Below are 25003 nucleotides of genomic sequence, written 5' to 3'. Positions count from 1 at the left end.
AGCTTTTTTTATTATTCTAGAATTTTGGTATAAATTTCATAAAAATCCGACAACTATATCATACAGCTGCCATATAAACGATCTGTAAATGTAGAGAAAATGTAAAGCTGGGAATGTAAAACTGTAACTGTCAAACTGTAAACATAATAAGTATAGGTAAAATGTAATGAAACTCTGTTTTTGTAAGTGTTTTCAGCATTTAAATCTATAATATAAACATAAAAACCAATCTGCAAGGGTATACAAACTTCGGCGTGCCGAAGTTAGCTTCCTTTCTTGTTTTATATTTTTATATTTCAAACCTAAAATATAGTTTTTAAATACGATTTAAAAATAGTGCTTTTTAAGTTTGATTAAAACCAAATAATTATATACCATGTATATTTATGTATACATAAGTGAGATAAGTCAGACACCTTTCTGCAAAGTTTCAATCAGATAGATTCAAAACTAAGGGACTCGTTTGCGTAGAAACCGATAGAAGGACATAGCTAGATCGACTCGCCTTTTGATACTGATCATGAATAATATACTTTATAGGGTCGGAAATGACTTCTTCAATGCGTTCCAAAATTCTACCTAATATTATAATACCCTGCAGAGTATAAATACATAAATCATTGGACTTAATTTATCATTATACTTTCATAATCATTCATAAATACACTTTAAATATTTGTATATAATATTTGGATGCATAAAAATATATACAAAAGTATATGCGTTTTTAGATATAAGGATACTGTGTCCTGCAAAAACTTGCCAGCAAATTACAGGAAACTCGCAGTGCTCGTCAGGTATGTATGTATAAATTATGCGAATTATGAGTGCACAAATGATGTCAATTTTTCGGAAGAACAGAAAAGCATTTCGTTCTTAATAATAAAATCTTAAACAAAAAAAAAGTGCGGTCTAAACAGCAAAAGTCTTTTCGATAATATGGATTGTGGTACAACTGCAAAAACATCAATAGAAAATCTTAAACAAAAAATGTGAGGTCTAAACAGCAAAAGTCTTTTCGATAATATGGATTGTGGTACAACTGTAAAAACATCAATAGTGGCTCCATTTTCTGGGGTACTAACGATATATAAGGGGAAATAATTTAGAAATTCAAAAACAAAAGTCTTTCATTTTTTATTAAATAATTGTGATTTTAAAAAAGTTAAAAGTTTTAACCCATTAAGTATGGGTACTTCTTCCTTTTTGTAACTTGATTTTTTTTTTAATAACAAGGATAGAAAAATATCTAAAACATACAAGAAAGCTATATAACCTAGGCATGTCGTTATACCCCTGCAGTTTGCAATTGGAGCATTAAGGGGTTATCCGGGTTTTGAAACATAAAAACAAAAAACTTTTTTCAAACTTTTTTCTATCATAGTACGAAGTGTCAGGAATGTTGTCCGAAAATTTTAAGTCGATCAAGGCAAAACTGTAGAATTGGGAGAAATTTAAAGCCCAGCGCGTCGTGTGAGTCACAACTGGCAATTCGAAGTTTTGCGTCGTTTTTCTCGAAACCACTTTTTTGAAGTCGGTAGTCACGATTTCTCGAAAACTATTGCACCGATCGACTTCTACTTTTGCACACTTCTTCTAGATATGTTTTTGTTGTCGTTGAACGAAGGATTTTTTATATCTTCATTTACAACTCATTTTATAAGCCAAAATATGCCCAAAAATGACGTAAAACATGACACTTTTTATAAAAAACGCTACCAAAAATTCAATTTTTAATTTTTTAAAAAATGCAGACACATAAGCTAACAGAAAAATTTTGGTTTTTTGAATTCCTATAAACATTGACGGAGATATCCATCCTGCCTACCGCAAGGACATAATTTTTTTTGGGGTTAAGTTCAACCCTCCCTCAACGGCTCATTTGTCAATATTTCTTGTTTTAATTTTTACACAATTTAGTTCAAACCTTATGCATTAATGTAAAATAAATTAAATTTGCAAAATTGTCATAGGGTCTTTTAAACAAAATCTGGAAAATATGCCTTTTTTTGGGGTTCAAAACCCGGATAACCCCTTAAGAATCGATTTTGGTCAAATGAAGAGAATAACTAACAGAGATAAAGAACAAGTTTATACATATCAAATTTCTTCGTTATTGATCAAATTTGAACAACCTTTTATTTAAAATATATAATAACAAGAAAGGAAGCTAACTTCGGCACACCGAAGTTTGTATACCCTTGCAGATTGTTTTTGATGTTTATATTATACATTTAAATGCTGAAAACACACACAAAACAGAGTTTTATTACATTTTACCTATACTTATTATGTTTACAGTTTGGCAGTTACAGTTTTATATTCCCAGCTTGACATTTTCTCTAAATCTACCGATCGTTTTATGGCAGCTATATGATATAGTTGTTTGATTATCATACAATTTATACCAAAATTCTGAAATTATAAAATAAACTTATATCTCAGAGTAGATGATATTACGTTGTAAAACAACGAAGTTATAATTTTTTCTATAAATTTTCCGATCGTTCCTATGGCAGCTATAAGATATAGTCGTTCGATTTTCATAAAATTAAAACCGAGATTCTGGAATAATATAAAATAGCCATATCTCAAAAATGGAGAAAAAATGTTGAAAAACAGCCAAGTTATATATATTTTTTTTTGAAAATTTATCGAACATTTATGGCAGCTCATATAGCTCATATAGTCGTCCGATCCGACCCGTTCCGATATATATAGCAGTACGAGTATATAGAAGACTATGCAAAGTTTCATTCAGATAGCTTTAAAACTGAGGGACTAGTTTGCGTAGAAACGGACAGACGGACGGATAGATAGACGGACATGGCTAGATCGACTTGGCGGTTGATACTGATCAGAAATTTATATACTTTATAGGGTCGGAAACGTCTCCTTCGCTGCTTTGCAAACTTCTGATTGAAATTATAATACCCTGCAAGGGTATAAAAATATTTATATATATACAGGGTGTGCCATCTTTTATGTCGGCATGTAAACATTGAATATCTTCGAAAATAAACAACCGATTTTCAAGTATAAGATGTTTTTATTTAATTTGATCCTTTAGAATTTCTACAGACTAATTTTTGAAAACTGTTGGGGGTTATGTTCGTGGATAAATATAAGGGCCTAATACGTGAGTAAAACCGTACGCGACACACGCGTTAGAAAAGGAGAACACCAGACTTGAACTTAAGCGACATACGTTTATTCAGTTTGATGGCTTGCGAAGGAGTGAACATAGGAGGAGGATAATAAAGAGACCATACTTCATTATACTAGAAATGGAAATGGATCATCGGTTATCGAATATGAAACGTTCAGCTTGCATACTTTAACACTTCTTCTCAAGTTGAATGTTTCTTTACAATATTGTTTACAGTTTTAAACCGAGCATTTCCACAAATTTATCATGTTTAATTTTCTGTACATTTTTGGTAAAAATATCAGCCACGTTTTCTTTACTTGGAACATAACTAATACAAATTTCATTGCTTTCAATTACTTCTCTGACGTGGTGATATCTAATGTCGATGTGCTTGGTTCGCTTGTGGTGCACGGGATTGGTAGCAATTTGCTGTGCACTTAGATTGTCACCGTATATGTGAACAGGATCAGATGCCGGATGGCACCCAACTTCCTTCAGGAGGCGGCTCAGGTACACAGCTTCTTTGGCGGCTGACGACAACGCACCGTACTCGGCTTCGGTGCTGCTTAAAGCGACGACAGTTTGCTTGCGTGATTCCCAGGAAATCACCGATCCTCCGTAGAAGAAACCGTACCCAGTGTACGACTTCCGGTCTAGGATGCTGTTCGCCCAGTCTGCATCGACATACGCATGCAGGCGCTGCCCAGTCTTCTGATAACGCAGCTTCAGGTCGATCGTCTTCGAGAGATAGCGCAAAATGTGCTTGGCTGCTAGCTCGTGCTCTTGGTGTGGATCGCAATTCCTTTGGGCCAGTTTGCACACAGAGTGCATGATGTCAGGGCGAGTACATATCGCTAAATACATTAGCGATCCAATGATCGACTGGTAGTCGGTCGCATTTGTCCTTTTGCAGCTTTCGTCCAAGCAGCTTCCTTGGAATCCAGGATCCAGTGGCGTCGATACAGAGCGACATACGCCCATGTTGTACCTCTCCAGTATGCTCTTAATGTACTGTTTCTGACACACAGAAATAGTACCCTGCGGATCCTCACGACGAATCTCCGTACCCAGAAAGTGGTGGAGTGGCCCGTTATCACGACTCTCGAATTTGTCTTGCAGCTTCTTCTTGATGTTTACCAGGTCATCTTTGTTGGAACAGGCTATAATCAGGTCGTCTACATAAATGGCGATAAGATTATAAGAATTAGCATTGATTTTTATATAAAGGCATTTTTCAAAATCAGACTGCACAAATCCTAAGTCCTTTAATGCTTTATCAATTGTTTCATTCCAAATTCTGCCGGATTGCTTAAGCCCGTAGATGGCCCTGTTGAGTTTCAATACGGCATTTGGCTTTTCTGCATCTATGAAGTGCTCCGGTTGCTTCATGAAAATTACTTCGTTTTCGCCAAGCTTGCCGTTTAAATATGCATTTGTGACGTCCATCTGATGTAAATGCAACCCTTTCTCTGCCGCTATGGCAAAGATTAAACGGATGTTTTCATACCGTATGACTGGCGAAAACGTTTCAGTGTAGTTAACACCGAACTGCTGGCTGCATCCCTTGGCGACCAGCCTTGACTTGAATCTCTCTACATTGCCCTGATCATCGCGTTTGATGCGAAAAACCCACATCGATCCTATGGCTTTGGCATTCGGCGGGAGGTCGACCAACGTCCACGTTTCGTTATCGAGAAGAGCCTTGTACTCACGCTTCATCGAATTCTCCCACTCAAACGAATGTTTGCTCAAAAGCGCCTGTTTTACAGTAATGGGTGTATCTATGTCGGTGCTAGCGGCGATATTGTTCAGCACGTTGAAGTCTTTTCGGGGTCGTCCTCTTTGTCCAGTGCGCACCAGCCTAGGTCTGCCCGGTCCTCGACGAACTCCTGCTTCTTCTTCTTCAGATGAATCCTCTTCAGATTCTTGCTCTTGGGCTTGTTCTTCATCAACAGCTGCTTCTTCTGGATTGAGTTTGTCGCAGGCTGCTACTTCTTCTGAAATCGCCTGTATTTGGTCATCTGCTTGTGGGATGAAGTCTAATACACCTGTCGAAGACTCATTATTAGTGAAATTAGATACAGTATTTTCAAATTCCACGAATTTCATGTCACGCCTCTCGATGACTTGTCTTCGAAGTTTGTCGTATAACCTATACGCTTTAGCCGTTAAAGAGTATCCAACGAAAATATATTCGTCCGCTTTAGCTTGAAATTTATGGCGATTCTTCTTATCCAGTGCGAATACCTTTGAGCCAAACGTGCGTAAGTGGCTCACAGTTGGTTTCCTGCCGCTCCATGCCTCCATTGGTGTAAGATCTTCTTTTAGCGCGTTGGTAGGGCTCCGATTTCGAAGATATGCAGCAGTCGATACTGCTTCAGCCCATAGCGATTCACCAACATCTGCATGCACGAGCATGCTACGCGCCATTTCGACGAGGGTTCTGTTAGCCCTCTCGGAAACACCGTTCTGTTCCGGAGTATACGGCACTGTTAACTGTCTTTTAATGCCACAATCGCTCAAAAAATCGTCAAACTGTTTGTTTTTATACTCTCTTCCGTTATCACTGCGAACACATTTTATTTTCTTTCCGGTTTGACACTCGACCAAGTTCTTAAACGCTTTAAATGATTCGAATGCTTGGTCCTTTGATTTCAGAAAATACACGAAAATTCTGCGCGACTTGTCGTCTATAAAAGTAATAAAATATCTTGCTCCACCGACCGACGGCACGTTCATAGGACCGCATATGTCCGTATGAATTATTTCCAAAACTTCCGACGCACGGCTTACTGAGTTTTTTGGAAATGGAGTCGCACTAATTTTGCATTTATTACACGTTTCGCAGTTTATTTCCGTTATGTTTTTCACATCAAACCCGTTCACAATGTTTTTGTTGACCAATTCTTTTAGGCTTCTGTAATTGAGATGGCCATACCGATTATGCCAAATTACATCTTTTTTATTCATCAGAAACAACGAATGTTTCTTTTTATCGTCAAAAATGAATAGCCCGTCTTTCATTTTTGCCCGCAGCAACACGACATTGTTTTCGTCTTTGACAATTGCTTCCTTCTTTTTGAACTGCACACAGTGTCCATAGCTCATAGCTTTGCCCACAGAAATAAAATTCATCTGCAGCGATGGTACATACAGTACATCTTTTAATTTTATCACACTTTCACCAGTTTTTATTATCACTGTGCCTCTGCCAGTTGATTCGATAAAATTATTAGCTGCCAACATGATTTTGTCTTTGATTTCGACAAACGAAACAAATAAATCTTTTTGTTTACACATGTGAGAAGTTGCCCCACTGTCCAGACACCAAGCGCTTTCCGATACCGTTGCTTTGTGCGTTGCCGAAAAAACGGAATACGAAATTTTGTGTTCACTTTGATCCGTTCTTTCATCTTCGTTGCCTTTTCGCGATCTGCAGTGCACTGCTCTGTGCCCGCGTTTTCCGCATTTGAAACATTTACCGTCGAATTGTTTCTTATTTTGCTTCGCACCTTTTTGTCCGTTCTTTGCAGCTGCACCGTTGCCGCCTGCATAGAAGGCTTGTTGTTGCTCGTTTTCTTCGGTTTTCTGCTCTATTCTTTCGGCTTCTTCCAGAAGCTTGACCTTTATAACTTCAAAGGACGGCAAAGAATCACGCGTTTCCATGGCAACTATGAAATGTTCGAAATCGGCACTTAAACTGGACAACAATATTATCACTTTTAATTCCTCACTCAATTCAATGTTTACTTCTGCTAGTTTATCTACCACTTCGACGAACGAATTTAGAAATTGCGACATACTGCAATTTGCCGGCTTTTTTGTGTTTAGTAGTTTCTTGTAAAGACTAACTTTACGTATTGGCCCGTTGGTGACGTAAACATCCCGAAGAATATTCCATGCCTCTTGTGAGGTCTTCGCGTTTTTTATATAGTTGAGCTGCGATATTTTCACGTTCAATATAATACACGCCAATGCTTTTTCGTCGTCCGCTTCCCACTTGGCCGTTAGTTCTGCATTGCCTTCGACTTTTACATTTTTCCCGTTTACGAAATTCCAAAGGGCTTGGTGCACGAGAACGCTTCTCATTTGCACACACCAGGCATCGTAGTTGCTCTCGCACAACTTTTCAATTTGGTACATACTCATGTTTGTATTAAGTCACTTTATTTAATTTGCGAATTTCACTGGGCCCATAACCTATGTTGGGGGTTATGTTCGTGGATAAATATAAGGGCCTAATACGTGAGTAAAACCGTACGCGACACACGCGTTAGAAAAGGAGAACACCAGACTTGAACTTAAGCGACATACGTTTATTCAGTTTGATGGCTTGCGAAGGAGTGAACATAGGAGGAGGATAATAAAGAGACCATACTTCATTATACTAGAAATGGAAATGGATCATCGGTTATCGAATATGAAACGTTCAGCTTGCATACTTTAACAAAAACAATATCAATCAAGTGGCCGATTTTATTGGACACACAAAATGTGCCCTTTTTGCTGCATTTCCATTACTTTTTCTAGCACGAATATTAGCCATGATCTCGTCAATGTGTTGACGCTTGCTGACGTAAACAAATATCCCCATAAAAAGAAGTCCGGAGGTGTGAAATCTGGAAATCTGGGTCCGATCAGTTTAGCCTTTTTTGAGTCAAAAAAACTGAACGACTATTTTCAATGTAAAGCGTCACTATTTCAGCGCGTTCTTTTGGAGTAATGCGATCCATGATTAAAATTCTGCTGAAGTGAGCTTTTCTACACTGTATCAATCAAGTTAATTGGTTCACTAATGGCAAAGTTATTCGATATTTAAATACCGACATGAAAGATGGCGCACCCTGTATATACAATATATATTTTTTTTTCATTCAGCTAGTTTCTAAACTGAGAGACTAGTTTGCTTTACAACTGATCAAGAATATTTACTTTATAGCATCGGAAATTACTCTTTCAATAAGTGTCAAACTTTTGAAAAAAATTATAATATCCTGCAAGGGTATAAAAAAAGTAAAAAACTTTAATTGCTCATAGCCGAACACGATACTCGGTACCCATAACATTTTGGGTAAAATTAAATGTAATGCGTATAACTGATTTTGTTACTAATTTGGCAGTTCTAGCTTTTAGAGTCGGATCGGCATGATGCAGTAACATCGTGTGCTACGGTACAATATAAAGTATTGTTTGAAGATAAAAACTTCCAAATTATTAATATAAATTTATGTGATTAACAGGTGTGCTACCGTTTTCACTTACACAAGATTGTATTGAATTGAAATACTGCCACTGGCTTTGCGAAACGAAAAGTAAAATCCCCTTGTCACCATTAAATCTGATCTTATTTTCAATTATGACTCTTTAAAAGGAAGAATGGCCGCCAAAAACAACATATAATTTTAAAAATATAATAAAATAAAATAGTAAATAATCTAATCTCTAAGAAAATTTTTAATTATTAAAAAAATATATTTTTCTTAAGCCAAAAATAACTTTAATTTTTGTCACTAAGGCTGTCAGACAACTGAGAGAACAAAATATTCAATTTAAATACTTATAAAATAAAAAAGTAAGCTTTATAATATGAGGGTAAAATATGGCTGTAATATAAAAATAAATCACGTAACTGAAAGCGAAAATGATTTAAGACCACTAGAATTGAAAATGTATCCAAGTTGCAGCCCTTTTTATACCCTTGCAGGGTATTATAATTTCAGTCAGAAGTTTGCAACGCAGTGAAGGAGACGTTTCCGACCCTAGAAAGTATATATATTCTTGATCAGCATCAACAGCCGAGTCGATCTAGCCATGTCCGTCTGTCCGTCTGTCCATCTGTCCGTCTGTCTGTTTCTACGCAAACTAGTCCCTCAGTTTTAAAGCTATCTGAATGAAACTATGCATATAGTCTTCTATATGCTCTCACTGCTATATATGTCGGAACGGGCCGGATCGGACGACTATATCATATAGCTGCCATACAAATGTTCGATATATTTGTAGAAAAAAAATTATAACTTTGCTGTTTTTCAACATTTTTGCACCATTTTTTATATTATTTCTGAATTTTGATAAAAATTTTATAAAAATCGGACGACTATAAGATATAGCTGCCATAGAAACGATCGGGAAATGAATAGGAAAAAAATTATTGCTTCGTTGTTTTTCAACGTATGTTTATCTACTCTAAAATATAAGCTTTTTTTATTATTCTAGAATTATGGTATAAATTTCATAAAAATTGGACAACTATATCATATAGCTGCCATAGAAGCGATCCGTAAATGTAGAGAAAATGTAAAACTGGGAATGTAAAACTGTAACTGTCAAACTGTAAACATAATAAGTATAGGTAAAATGTAATGAAACTCTGTTTTGTGAGTGTTTTCAGCATTTAAATCTATAATATAAACATCAAACCAATCTGCAAGGGTATACAAACTTCGGCGTGCCGAAGTTAGCTTCCTTTCTTGTTTAACTGTAATGAAAATAAAAAAAACATGAAGAATATTTATTTTAACTACTACCCTTTGAAAAAAACAAAGTCATCTTTAAAAAGTAAAAATATTAAACATTCCGGTAACAAAACTATTGGAAACATTTTTTTTACACGCCAGTAATATTTGTTATTAATCATATATAAGATATATTCATGTCTATGTCATAGAGGAAGTAGTAAAAAGAACAGATTTTCAATGTTTGCAAAAAAAAATAAATAAATATTTAATTTATATTTTCAAAAAACTTAAAAAATGTTACATTTTTATAATTATATATATTAGAGGTCTAACGACCATTTTTAATAATTATTCATACACACAGTCGTACGTCATCGTCAAATTTGTTTATTATCTTTTAATTATACATATGTATATGAATAATGCTTGTACAAAATTGCATGTATCAAACTTATCTACAATAACGGCACATCATTTTTAACTCCTGAAATCAGGCTTGCTCTGATAACACTAAACGTTTTGGGTATTAAAAAAATACATTCGATCATATTTTCCTTAAATAAATCAAACTGTTTTCCCTTTCAGTTTTTTAATATATATTTTGGGTTCTCTTAAAATAGGGCAATAAGCAAAAATAGGTTTTCCCAAAAATTGTCAGTACATTACGTAAATTATTTAAAACCGTTTATCTATGTATGTAGTGTTTAAAAATATAGATATACTAAAGGTACTACAGGTCAAAAATCCAATTATTAAAATGACTTTTATACCAACACTTTGTTATTACAAAATCAAAACAAGTTAACGAAACTTTTATTCTACTTACAAAAAGCAGCTAGACGACAAGAAATAATAAAGATCACAGAGCAGCTGATTGAAGCGATTAACAGTGGCGACTTTGATGGATACACGTAAGTTTATTTATTGTAAAATATTGAAGTATATTTTCTTGGTATTTCCCACCGGCAGCAAAATTTTAAGCATTATAGTTTCTTAATACAGAAATCCATATTTTTCCAGTTGTGTGGTCCCATGAATAATGTTATTTTGACATCCGGGCAAGCTCCGAGTATCATTTGTTCAAATATGGGCACTTCTGCAGACCGCGGGCAATTAATGAAAAGTTCTCTAAAATCTTAAAGAATTTAAGACATTCTGATACAGATTTAGAAATATTCGAGTGCGAACGCGATTTTGCATTATTTTGATTAAAACCATAGAAAAGGGCATGTTTAGATAAAAACTTCTAACATCACTTGGAGAATGCAAAGAGTCGAAAATAAACGAAAATATTGTCTTCAAGTTTACTTAATGAGTAAAAATCCAACATAAAAAGTATGGTAAAAAAAAAAACACTATATTTCCGAAACTAAAATCTAAAGGAACGGAACATTTAAATAATCTCTGGCGTTTCACTGAAATCAGTTTTTAAACATCTTACCGCGAATCCCCTGGTGCTTGTTGACATCGAAGATCTCAGTGCATCCTGGGAAGTGAGCTTGCATTAGTTTAGACGTTTAGCTTGGGAGTGTTCGAATTCATATCGGATCTGTATGTACTTGTGGTCTGAGAAGGATGATCTCTCAAGGACCCTCCAGACCTTTACCAAAGTACCCTGTCCCTTTTCAAGGTGTTAGATCTAGAACGTTTTGATGACGTCGGACCTAAGAAGGTGTGCTCCTCCCCTACGTTTTCTTAGTTTCAACTATTAGTTAGCGTTATATAAACAAATAAATAGAGTGGAGCCAATATTATATTAATATTATTATTAATTTGTTTGCTCTATTTTTGTTTATTTGATCAAATCAAAATAAGTTGAACACTACAATTTTTTTTCTTTTCTTATTAAAAAAAATTTGGTAGATTCTGGTATATTTTACCCTGTTGTTTCGGGTTTTTGCTTCGCATTGCCAGAGTTGCAGCTGGACGCAGCCGATGAAAACTGATTCTTATCCAGCTTCAGAAGTTCAAGATTACTTTAGCCAGAAAAACATGAACATATTGGACACCTGGCAGGTAGCGATTTACCTGGACATGCCCAAACAAAACTACCCTTTTTATACCCTTGAAGGGTATAATAACTTCAGTCAGAAGTCCCTAGTCCCTCAGTTTTAAAGCTATCTGAATGAAACTCTATATACTCTCACTGTCGGAACGGGCCGGATATGACTGTTTTTGAGATATGGCCATTTTATAATATTTCAGAATAAAGCTAGGAATGTAAAACTGTAACTGTCAAACTGTTAATATAATAAGAATAGGTAAAATGTTATGAAACTCTGTTTTGTGCGTTTTCAGCATTTTATTTATACAACTTGTATATATTTTCTTTTATTTATTTTTTTAATTATTTAACCAGAATTGCTCGATTCTGAATGATTCAATTGCAGTCGGCAAGAGTATACAAACTCGGCTTGTCGTTATGTAGTTTTTGTGATATATTACCTGAAAGCTGACAAATTTACCTATTTTTTTTGTTGTATGACGCATACACCGAAAACAATTTCAACTTTGAATGCTCATATCTTCCACAAAAAAAATCTGAAAATTTGTTTGAGCATAGATTTATTATCATTGGAAAAATCTTTGTCGGATTTGTATGGGTAAAAACTATTTTGCGATTATGAATTTTCCTATTTTTGCAACGGCTTTTGTTCAAGAGGCGCTACTGTGCGACGCGGGATCTTGTTTTAGCAGGGACTTTTAATTGTCTGATTCACAGGAAATTTCAGGATCGAGTTCAAAAGTACTTCAGCCAGTTTGTTTTATTTGATGTTAGATTTGGGGCGTTTCAGAAGCAGCTGATAAGGTAGACAGAGGAGAACAGGCGAGTGATCAGATATAAGCTCTTCTAAAGTTTGTTAGCCAGTGCGGAACTCTTTTAGTTACGCCTAAATCAATAGTTTCATTGTTTATTGGGATCTGCGGGTCAGTATGTAACCTTCCCGTTGAGACAAAGTCTAGCTTATTTTCAGGTATGATCTTTCTGCCGATTACGACTTTGAATCGTGACTTTACCGGTTGCACTTGTTATTGTTTTATTTGTGTTCGTTTTTTGGTTCATTATAAAAAAAAAACATATATCCCTTGCGATATGACACTTTGTTGGTTTAGAACTGTATCTTTTGCAGAGCGATCAGAAAACTGAATATGCTAGTGTTTCAAATTTATGTACATATGTTACGGCTACTTGTAAATTTATTTGCAATAGTTTTTAGTTCGTCGGAGACATGTATCCTCGCGGAGATATGTCGTTTGTAGTTTGGGGGAGCGTTATAAGTCCGCTCGAAAAATGTACCGGGCTGAGATATGTCGTCGGACTTATGTCGCTATGGCGTATTATGCCACTGATTACTCTATAATCTTGTCCGTCATCTTATATTTTTATTAAAATGTTCTGCTGAGCTTATTTATGGATTGTCTTTATAAAAAACAGTATGGCATGGGCTAATTTTTTAATTGCCTTTATATTTCAGAAAAATTTGTGATCCTCATCTTACTGCGTTTGAGCCAGAAGCCTTGGGCAATCTTGTTGAAGGAATTGATTTTCACAAATTTTACTTTGAGAATGGTGAGTAAACTTAAGAATTTGTATAATGTTTTTATTCATTCGCTTAATTTGCTGTACTTCAAGTCTGTACAATTTAAGACTAACGCAGTTCGTAATTTTTTTTTTTATTTTTATTATAAATGTTAAAGTTCAATATCTTAAGAATATTGTCAAAGCTTTACATCAATTATAAAATTGACGAAGTAAGGCGTTGTAGAACGGAGGTCGTTTGGTGTTTAATGTATGAGCATCAAAAAGTTTAAACTGCTCTTCTAAAAGTGCCACTTGGGAAGTCTGTTCAGAGAGCTGCATTGAGTATGATCGGTCCGGATCGATCAACAACGCTCAAGCCGATCACAACTCAACACAGAAGATCGCCACAACATGCTCGATCGATCTTCGCGAACAAAACGAACGATCTCGTTCAGTTGGCTTGATTGCTCTGCTTCCTGATTCAAACTGATTTTTTGGTACCGGTATGATGATCGGAACTGATTGTGCAGAAAAAGAACGATGAAGTCCAACGATTCAAAAGAGCTCAGGCTTCATTCATGTTGCGCATGATTTTATTGTGAATGATGCAATCAGATCGAGAATTGCCTTGCGAAATGTGTTAACTTTTTTTGTTGAACATATCTACATATGTAAACATTTAAATGTTTTTCAACTAACTGATACAAATGACTTTAGTTATTTCTTCTTAATTTTCTCGTATAACTAAAATTTAAGTAATGCAGAAAAAACTTAATATTTAATGCTTATAATTAATAAACAAACAGTTTGCGTCCGAGATTCTGCTAAAGCCTAGTACTCTGACGAGAAAAAACCGCTGTATAAATTTAGACAGCGGCCAAACTCCATATAAAAAAAACGGTGTCGAAAAAAAAGAAGAAGAATTTTTAGACACCTCGTTTTTTTCGGTACTCTGACGACGAAAATGAAGCCTGCGAAAATTGAATGGCGTTGCCAGATCAAGATAGTAAACAGCTGATATCGCGCTGTCTAAATAATTCATTTGATTTATTTAGACACCCCTAATGGAGGGAAAGTTGAAGGAAAAAGGTGACATTGATAGGGGCTGTCAAGGGGAAGCCCATAATATGGAATTTAACCCACAAAGGACATTTTAATGCCATATTTATTAATATTTTTAATATTTTTTTTGAATATTTGTTTACAAACAGCTGTCCAGTGTGACCAAGGAAAATCCTTAAACGCCATAAAATGTACATTTTCATGGAATTTCCTTAATTTTTTTGGTCACACTAGCTCGGTAGCGAAATAAACAGCGATTCCGCTGTCTAATTTATACAGCGGGTTTTTCTCGTCAGAGTACTAGGCTTAAATTTCGTCACCCTGAACCGAACCACTCGGTATGAGCAAATCAAAACCGGTGTGACCGAACGGTATGATTGCGATCGGCCTGAATGGAAGCAGCAGTCTCGATCATTCTTTGTTGCTCATACAACGCGTACGATCAAAAAAAATCATTCCCAACCAAGTCAAGGGTGATCGGAACTGAATGTTCGCTTCGATCACGCTTGCTAACGATCATTTAATTTTGTTGATGCAAAGTTTTGGCTCACAAAAAATCCGAGTCAATGATCGGGTATGATCGAAAAAATGTTGATCGTTGCAGCTCTCTGGTCTGTATGCACAATAACTAAAAATCTATATAAAAAAAAAATCTATCGATAAATCGGTTTCAATTTTGGAACATAACATCTTTAATTTATTCTACAGGAGTTTTTTAATGTTAAATTTTATTACATTTTTAATTTAACATATTAACTGAATTTTTAGGTAAAAATCGGGGTTTTGACTTCCAATTTTGATACATCTGCAAAAAATTTTAAATGCATTATAGTTTTTTGATATCGGGTGATTTTTTGGAGGGGACTCGGGAGATTCCCTATAACGCCTATACCTCTAAATATTTTTCAATACTACATTAAACACAAAGTTATAACATTTAAACATTGTGTTATTTTATGGCATTTAATTTAATGAACTAGCTTTGCCAACAAATAAATAGTTATATACAGGCCTGTTCTAGTTTCCACTTCCGCAAGATCTTCTCGGGTTCGCATTTTCTTGACCTGTTCTAGTTTTCAATTCCGAAAAATCTTTACGGATTCGTATTTCCCTCTGTTACATCTTTGTTAACTTCCGATCGAAACCGGTCGAAATCTTTCCGACTGCCGCTAAAACAAAAATTAATTATTTTAAGTTTGTAGTAACTTTATTGCATAACTGAATTACCTAAAGCTAATATACATACTTGATTTTTAAATAAATATTTTGTGGTTGCACTTTAAAATCGGTTCAATTCTAACCTTCAACATTATTGCAAATCCGCCGCCCTTGAATCGTATTTAAAAGGGACCATTTAAGGGTTGTCAGCGATCCAAATTATCTAAGATTAATTTCAATCAATTACTTTTATGTTGTTTTACAACTAAAAGATTGGCTTTTAGTTTACAGTATATGAAAAAGTGTTTTTGTTTAAAATACCAGCCTATTCAATCTACAAACAGAACCAAATGTTTTGCGAAGGGAATTTTTCTACAACCTCGGCAACTCTACTTTCGATCATTTTGCCTCCAGAATTGCAATTAAAAATATTTCCAAATGTTTATTTTCAGCCGTAAATGCTTATTCTCTCGATTTTATTAATTAAATTAGTGCTTCATTACTATCTATGAGTTGGAGACTACATCGGGCCTAAATTTAATCAGCCCCTTATTAGCAAAAAAAAAAAAGCAGCAGAGCTTGCGCAGAGCATAAACCGTCCACATGAGGCGGTCAATTTGTTCGTAGACAGTCAAGCGGCGATAAGATCCATGCAATCATCAGCGGTCAGTTCCAAAAATGTACTAGCAAGCACGGAGTCACTTGATAGCCTGAGCACGACTAAGTCAGTGAGGATCTACTGGTTCCCAGCCACCAAGGCAAAGATGGTAACGGGACCGCGGACGAACTTGCAAAGGAAGGCGTCGGACTGGCGAAAGAGCAGAAAACGTCCCTGTCTCCCTAAGAACGCTCCAAAGCGAGCTGGAGAGACGGAAAAAGCAGGTGGAGGAGTAATTCCGCATGGGCCATAATATAATGGGGCATATTAGCCTATGTGTGGCCCCACTAGGGCCGTCCAGATTAACCTAACCTAACCTATTAGTAAATCTTAGACATAGCAAACCCTTTTGTTGAGAGCGGACAGCTGAAATTATTTGGAAATTTTTAAGGGGGGGGGGGGGGGGGGGGGTAAGGTTAATTCGGTGCAAAAAAGGCCACTTTTCAATGAATAAAATACCATATAATAACACAACATTTCAATAATTTTTGATAAGTTTTGTATTGAAAAATATTTAGAGGTAGAGAAGTTATAGGGAATCTCCCGAGTCGCCTCCAAAAAAAGTTGTTTTGCGGTGTACATCCTAACAGTCCACAGGATCATCCGATCTAAAAAAAATTATACCTCATTCCTTTAAGGATAAGTGTCCCGAGGTATTCAGGAAGCGTTTTTTTTTTTTTTTTGTGATTTTTTAAGAAATTCGAAAGTGAAAAACCCGATTTTTGACTAAAAAAAACTTTTTTTCCTAATTTAAAAATATATACAAATTAAAAATAAAAAAAAACCACGTGAATACCTGAGGAATTAGTTAAAGAATGTGTGTGCCAAATTTCAAATCGATCGGTCCAGTAGTTTTTCTGTAATCGTGTACACCGATTTGAAAAATTGAATTTTTCAGGAGAGCGCTTTAAACTTTGTGATTCTCATGCATTTAACACCAACCGACCTTTGTTCAACTCTGCATAACTTCGTCAATTTTCCCATGATCGATGTAAAACTTGGACACAATATTCTTAAGATATTAGGTCTTAAAAATAAAAAATAAAAAAAAAAGTTATGAAAAAAAAATTAAATACCTTACCCCGTTTTTTTTCCTGTGCTCTCGTTGCGAGCACAACCGAAATAGTTCATACTCTCTCGCTCTCGCTCTGACCAAGAGAGTTTTGCTGTCTTCATTCTGTTTTCTGTTAAGCGCTTTTCGTTGAGCTCTTTTTATTTCGGTCGTTCAATGAGCAGTGCGTAAAGAGCGGAACGAGAAACGCTCGCACAAAGGGAGTCAGCAAAAGACCGATTGACCGAAAAACGGTCTTCACATTTACTTTCGTTGTTGTTGCAATGAATATATTTCGTCTGCAAAACGAACAATTACAACACGATCGCAATTAAACGTTTAACGATTTTCTTGCCTATGCGTGTGAATGTATACCAATACATACGCAAAAGACTTTTTTCTTCACTAAACACGACATAACGGTCTTGGAACAACCGAAACAAAAAAAAAAAAAAAAAAAACTTTCGCTCTGAGCGCGAGCGAGCTCATTCAAGAACGCATGAAACTTTTGCTCTCTCAGTCTTTTCGTGAAGAGTCAGAGAGAGACACTTATTTGCAGACAACGAGAAACGGTCGACAGTTATTTGAAAGCTCTGCTATAAATAAATATACGTATTTTTTATATATCTCCTGTTACTTTTCCTTTTTAAACTTCAAGGGTATACAAGCTTGGGCGAACCGACGATATTTATATATTTAATTAAATTATTTGGGGAAAGGGGCCTGTCAGCTTGCATGGAGTTTCCATTCCAATAGCCTCTATTCAAATTGTATTGCTCTCTTATCATTTATACAATTAAATAATTTATTTATAAAACAATATTATACCTTTCTTTAACTATATTAATGCTCACCATTTAAAAAGTATTTTAAGCTGAGTGCTTCTTGGCGACTCGTTCCGGCAGCCTTAACAACAAAAACTGAATTTTATGTGGCCAACAGCCTTTTTTTTTCCAGTTCAGAATAAAATTTTTTTTTTTCAAAATAATTTATTATGCACACCCGAAAAAATTTAGTTAAAGTGAAAAAGGGACTTTATTGAGAAAATTAAAATCTAAGCAGCCTGAAAAGTAATTGAAATTTTAATGCCCTTACTAAGTTTACAAAATGTTGCTATTTGTATATCGATATAAAGGTAGATACTCTAATTTTACAGGGTAGTCAGCCCTGCTCCGGTAATCATAAAAATTTTTCGTTTTCGTTTTTAGCTGCTCCGGTTTTCAACAAATTTTTCCTATCGGAATGTTTCGTTTTTTCATCTTTTCTTACTGCTCAACCAGTTGATTTGATTTTGTTTGTAAAAAGCAAACAACGAGAAGCAAACAAAAAATCTGGAGTTAAGAACATCTAGGCATCTAATATGCTGCCACATTTTTCACAGTTTGGTCTCAATTAATTATTTGGTAAATATTGACCATTTCAGTATTCAAATTAAATAGTATTATTTATAAACAACAACTTTGGCGCTCCTTAAAAGTTATTAATGTACTCATTTATATTTGATAAGTATTTTTAACTGGCTGTTTCGTTCCACCAACAATATGGCAACCTTGGCGATAACATTTTTGGACGGACTTATCGACCTATCGCCGAAACAAAAAACTGGTTGAACACTGCAAAAATGTTGTTGTCAAATCTGAGGTGGGGTCAGGAATACATTTTTTATAAAATAAATACCTGCCATAATGATCTTGTGATGGTGTGGAATAAATCTCAATAGACCACTGAGTAAACTATTTTTTTCTTTTTGAAAATAAGATCTGATTTCATATAAAAAAGCCATTTACTTTTCATTCCGGGCAGAAAAAGGTGCCCGTTTTTCAAATCCAAAAGATCAAAAACAAAAATGAAAAAATCTTACCTTTATCGATTACTGGAGCAGGCTTGATTATCTGGTTACTATAGTACAGTACGACTGCAAAAACGTTTTACTTTATTTTATATTTATATTTTTTATTTTTATATATATATATATATTTTTAAATTTATATTTTCACTTTTCCCTTTATGAGGAGGGCATAAATAGGGAGGGCATGTAAATAAATACAAATACCCCAATCCCAAGTTACTGGCCAAAAAGCTGTCCTTATATTGAAATTTCATATCCAACTAAAAGTTGACGATAAGTCGACGTGAAGTTATTTGTATTAAGTATTTTTTTTGCTTAATAAATTTATTCTCTTCATTATTTTTGTTGATATTTTTAATAGCAATAGCAATATTTTACATTCCAGTTCTTGGCAAAAATTGCAAGGCAATTAACACAACCATATTGAATCCTCATGTGCACTTATTGGGTGAAGAATCAGCTTGCATTGCCTACGTCCGACTCACACAATATATCGATAAGTAAGTAAAGTTTAAAACGTAATCGTAAATGCATTTGTTATTTTATTTATTTTTTTTTTTTAATAGACAGGGGCACGCACACACTCATCAATCGGAGGAGACTCGCGTCTGGCACAAACGCGATAACAAATGGCAAAATGTGCATTTTCATCGAAGTGCATCAGCAAAAATAAGTGGAGCTACGACATTCGATTTTATATCCCAAAAATAGTGTGTACCCCCAGAAATGTAACTTAAACTGTCATAATGCACATTAGGCCACAAATGGATATGCATTAAATATTCATTATTAAGATTAAAATCGTGGAATAAAGTTAGTTATGTGGCGAATTTGATTATTTTGCTTGTCTTTTTTTATTCAAGTGTTCTACAACGTCCCTTATATAAATAATACACAAATATAATTATTCAATATATCCGTATTTTCAGAGATGTCTCATAGATATATAAAAAAGAGAACATTATTAAGCATCGTATTATTATTATTATTATTGGTTACATGTTAAGTGTAAAATGGTGAACGAAGTATAATAACACACGTGCATACTTGTTCATATGTAATAACTATTATCATTCAAAACTTATATATCGATGTATCGAAATAAAAATGAATAACTTTGATATATAAAAGAGAACTTAACTTACTCTTTGCTAAATTAAATGCCTCTAAAAACATTATGAAAATGCATTTTGTATAATCAAAAGATTATACATATCGAACTTATTCCCATTCTTCGTTACATGCAAAGATGCACCCACACACGTTACTAAGCTTACTGAAAATGTGTGAATACAGTCGATAAATATATTATATATTACTCTCAGTTAGCATCAATAATATTACAAAGAATGTAAAGCATTAGGTAAAATTTCAAAATGTAGCATTTAACAATTCTTGATCAACTAAGTAAATGAAAACCAAATAGAAAACCAATTAGCTAATTGTTACTTACTAAAATAATGCGAAAATAATCGATAACTCTTATGTATGTCCAACATCACCATTCTCTAGCATATTCTACTTCTGGTAATCCTATGGATATTATTTGACTATTATGCTAAAATCATACTACAGGAGTGGTATGTTGTATGTATGCATGTGCTGTATAACTATGAAATGCTACACTGACTGACACTGTCATTTTCAGTCATATCCATAGGGTTTGCTTTATGTATGCATAACAGAGTTAATAAATGTCTAAACGAAATTCAACAAAAAATAAATGGGAATAAACTATATTTAAAAAATAGAATACAATTTTGTATTATTGGATTACTTATATATTTGAGTTGAACTTGAACAAAACATTTTCTACATTTTCGGGAGTATTTTTTATCATACATTATGATAAATATCAAATATGAAATAGTTATGGGACACATAATAAATAGAATGTATTAGGTTAGGTACCATTCGTTTTTGAATATACATATGTATATTTGTTTCTTTTTGTGTATAATTCTTCGTCATAAAGAGTACAATAGCAAAAATATAAATTATATAATTGTATGAGACTGTCGTATCGTTAAAATTATTTTTTTCAGCATATGGATTTAAAAACATGAAGCGCATTTTTCAAGAATGTTACTCTGTCTTTCCAATTAAATGTAAATTTGCTTTGGTGTTCCATCTTTAATAACCCCCTCATCTAGCTTTAAACTAACCTAGGAAAAATTAACAGCATTGAACATTAAAAACATTAAACATTAAAATCTCAAATAATTTGTTAACTCAATATAGAAATTTGAGTCGTATGTTTTTTCTTATATATGTAAATTGCTGAAATCTATAAAATTTTCTTCCTAGCATCTTAATGTCTTCTAATAATAAGTATTTACACGCAAATATCTACATATATCTATTTATATTTATATAAATATATAAATACAATATATATATTATATAGGTATATATATTATATTGTCTTTATATGTAAATATATATATATATATATATATATAGATATACATATATATATAGAATATATAAATGTATTTGCATAAATATATATATTTATAATTATAAATATATATAAAAATACATTTCAGTATTTCAGAAAAATGGTCGTAAAGAGGCTGCGCTTCTAAGCTAAACACTTTTTTAAAAATAATAAATCATTTATTAACCCTAATCAAACTAAAAAAAAAATAAAGATATAAATGAAATAAAACAATGCCTATTAAAATTATTTGCAGTAGTTTAATCTCTTTTTAATAATAAATGCAACTTAATAGTATAATGCAACGTTAAGCCAGTAAAACTGAAAAGTCCTACCCACATTTTAATAATACAAAATACATAAATAAAAATTATATCATATATATGATTTCTAACATCCAAATAATAAAAAATAAATAATTAACATATATTTACTGTCCCTGTTTTTACGATAATAAAGCAATACATTAATAGTATTTGTCCTATGTTGTTTTTCACCACCAAATTTGATTTTGGCAATTGTCTAACTTATCGATCTAAGTTTAATTAGTTCCGAAACCGAATTTCAATAAAGCCGATGTGCACTCGCAATTACATATGTATGTATGTATACATATGTACATATATCGTTCCAACGACGCCTCAATATTATTTCTTGTGCTTCTTTCGACTAAGTCTTGGGATGATTATTTCTGGATCCTTTAGCGGAGAATTTTCTGGTCATCCCTTGCTAAACAGGGCTCATAAGCTTAGATCCATGATTCTTAACCTGTTACGATCTTATAATCGTCTTTTGAAACAACACCAATCCACACGAGCCTTTTGAGCGATTGTCGAATTGTGCGGTATCCAATGAGAACAAACCTTTTTTAAGGCCGGTTTCATGCAATTTCGAATGTAAGATAAGGTTTTTAGTATATCGCGGCAAGGTAGTTGCCCGCAATATTCTCCGCCTGCACAGTTCCTGCAGGAGGACGTCACCGTGGCACGTGGTGCTCACGAGGTTGTTGGTTTAAAGGTGGGTGTTGTGGCAAGTTGCTGCCCACAACGACCAGTCGCCTTATGATCGCCTCGGAATCCGTAGAGTGATGCCAAATGCAGATCGAGACCGGGTGGTGGCCACGATCAGTGATTACGTCACTTCTGAGATAATGCGGCAAGGCAGTTGCCCGCAATGTCCACCGCCTGCACGCTTCCTGCAGGGGGTTGTCACCGTGGCACGTGGTGCTCACGGAGTTGTTGGTTCCGGGATGGGTGTTGCGGCTAGTTGCTGCCCACAACGACCAGTCACTTAGTGCTCGCCTCGGTTGCCGTTGAGTAGTGCCGAGTGCGGATCGAGACCGGGTGGCCACGACCTGCGACGTTATCCCAACTGGCTTTCCTTGTTTAATCAAGATAAGCCGATAGCAGGATCTTAGCTTCGGCAATATTAAATGATGACGCTCAATTAATGAAATGTGCCCTTATTATACGGCTGCCAGTTCAGAACTAAATTTACAGAAAAAGCTTAATCATAACCCTAGCTCGCACAGATCACCGCCGTCCATCAGCTTCTATCGTAAGCCTTCGTGTGCCGTTGGCCGCTGCTATGCTTTTATCTCAGTTAGCCGTTGTGTTGTTAACTACTCCCCTTCTTTTCAAAAATGGGCGTCCTGGGCCATGGTCATGTTAGCAAGGACTTGTGTCACCGCAATCATAGCTCTGCTTTTAAATCTTGATCATTACGCAGGACGTAACGCAGATTGACGCTGATGCAGGATACAGGCTGTCGGTAATATGTCCTCATCAAGGTGTGGAACCAGGCCGGTGTGTGCGAACTATCTATCATATAAACTAAAAGTTTAGTATACAAAATTCAGTGAAATCTTACAACCTTTTTCAGAATTGCCATTGGGTTATTAGTGTAAACTTTAATTGATGCAAATAGTTTATTTTGGCAAGAGTGAGGGCGATAAGCTTGTTGTCAATTTAAATGTTAACGAGTTTTAATCATCTACTAATCATGGTTGTATGAGCAACTGAGCCTGCATTTCGGAACTGACCTTATCGAATATTGTCTTTGTGGACCACCCTCCCCTTAATAAGGACCGTTGTCCCCAAATCATTTAGCATGGATCGTATCGTCTCGGAGTTAAACGATGCCTCGGTATCGCAATATATTGATTTTGCATTAGGAAAAACCAGGAACCAGCTAAAGAATCGGGACCTTTACATCTAATATAGCTCGCGATGCTACTGGCTGAATCACCGCAAACTTTCTAAATTTATCAATAGCCGTAAGGAAGTGCCTCCCCCCTGTTGAAAATATGTAAATATGTACCATCTCTCCTACTCGCGTTGGTATTGGGGTACTTCCTAATTCCTGCTTTAATGGGTGCCTATTATATTTTGCCTTTTGACAAACCCTGCAGTTTAGAACGACTTCGGCTGCGATTTTAGACATTCTTGGAAAATAATAATCGAGTAGTACTTGTTTGATGTTCTCCTGAGCAGCTCTATAAGCCCTGTTATGCTCTACAACTAAACTGTTCGCCCGGTTTGATAACGTCCTCCACCCAAGACTTGCAATGCCAGAATTGAGTAGAAGGGAAAAGTCGAACCAGACTCTATAAGCCCTGTTATGCTCTACAACTAAAATTTCTTTCTGTTCGCCCGGTTTGATAACGTCCTCCACCCAAGACTTGCAATGCCAGAATTTAGTAGAAGGGAAAAGTCGAACCAGACTATCCAGAATCCGGGCCAAGTCTGGAAGCTTACAGTGTAGGGCATTCACTACGTTGGGAGTAACTTTTACTAACTCCAGTAATGACTCCCGATCAGTGAAATCAATCTGATGGCGAGTCTTTGTACCAAAAACTATAAACATCCTTTTATTCGGCGTGGACGCCTCCTGCAACACGATCTGATTCTGGAAACAGTTAAGTGGCTTTTCCGTGGCCTCAATGACAAGTGTTGACGATTCTTCACTATGAATAGTGTCTTGATCCGACGCTGCTGAGCTCTGCAAAGCGTTAATATTTTGTCGCGACAAAGCGTCCGCCACACAGTTTTCTTTCCCTGGCTTGTACATAACTTTTGCACCGCTCTCTTCAATGCGAGCTTTCTAACGATTAAGTTTTGAATTCGGGTTTTTGTCAGAAACAGCAAATATAAGTGGCTGATGGTCCGTAAATATGTTTATATCACTTTTGCCATAGAGGTAGTGACGGAGACTATCTAAGGCCCATACGATTGCTAGTAACTCCCTTTCATTCGTTGCATAATTTAATTCCCTATCTTTTAGTGTTCTGGATATCATTGTTATAGGTCTGTTTCCCTGAGATAAAACTGCACCTATGCCTAAGGATGATGCATCGGTCGTCAAATCAAATGGTCGAGTAAAATCTGGGTAATGTAGGATGACGTCTTCTGATGCAAGAATATTTCTAAGCTTCTCAAATGCGCTTAACTGAGGCTTATCAAAGCTTACCAAAATGCCTTTTGAACGGTACTTGCTGACCCTGCCACCTTCACCCTTTAAAATGTTCGTCAAGGGTCACGCTATTGATGCGAAATCTTTTATGAAGCATCTATAGTAACTCGCTAAACCCAAGAACGATCTTAGCTCGAACAAATTGCTAGACTGTTTAAATTCCTTGATGGCTTTAATCTTGT

At 35.2% G+C, this 25003-nt stretch overlaps 1 protein-coding gene across 10 annotated transcripts in view; it reads left to right on the top strand.

The window, feature by feature from the left end:
• The window catches only part of CaMKII (Calcium/calmodulin-dependent protein kinase II), a 36546-nt gene extending 16798 nt beyond the window's left edge, over positions 1 to 19748 (top strand). For 4 of the 10 annotated variants that reach the window (XM_017163594.3, XM_070287659.1, XM_017163595.3 and 1 more), the window contains 5 exons: positions 732 to 797; positions 10442 to 10520; positions 13086 to 13180; positions 19296 to 19410; positions 19477 to 19748. In XM_017163594.3, coding sequence (XP_017019083.1) covers positions 732 to 797; positions 10442 to 10520; positions 13086 to 13180; positions 19296 to 19410; positions 19477 to 19621 — 500 coding nt within the window. In that variant the 3' untranslated portion in view covers positions 19622 to 19748. The remainder of the gene's footprint in view (positions 1 to 731; positions 798 to 10441; positions 10521 to 13085; positions 13181 to 19295; positions 19411 to 19476) is intronic. The other 6 variants (XM_070287660.1, XM_070287658.1, XM_070287662.1 and 3 more) reach the window with 4 other exon arrangements.
• The last annotated feature ends 5255 nt before the right edge of the window (positions 19749 to 25003 follow it).

This window comes from Drosophila kikkawai, chromosome 4, assembly GCF_030179895.1.
Source record: "Drosophila kikkawai strain 14028-0561.14 chromosome 4, DkikHiC1v2, whole genome shotgun sequence".
Taxonomy (NCBI): Eukaryota; Metazoa; Arthropoda; class Insecta; order Diptera; family Drosophilidae; genus Drosophila; species Drosophila kikkawai.
The sequence above is the reverse complement of the archived record's forward strand: the minus strand, read 5'-3'. Positions and strand labels throughout refer to the sequence as shown.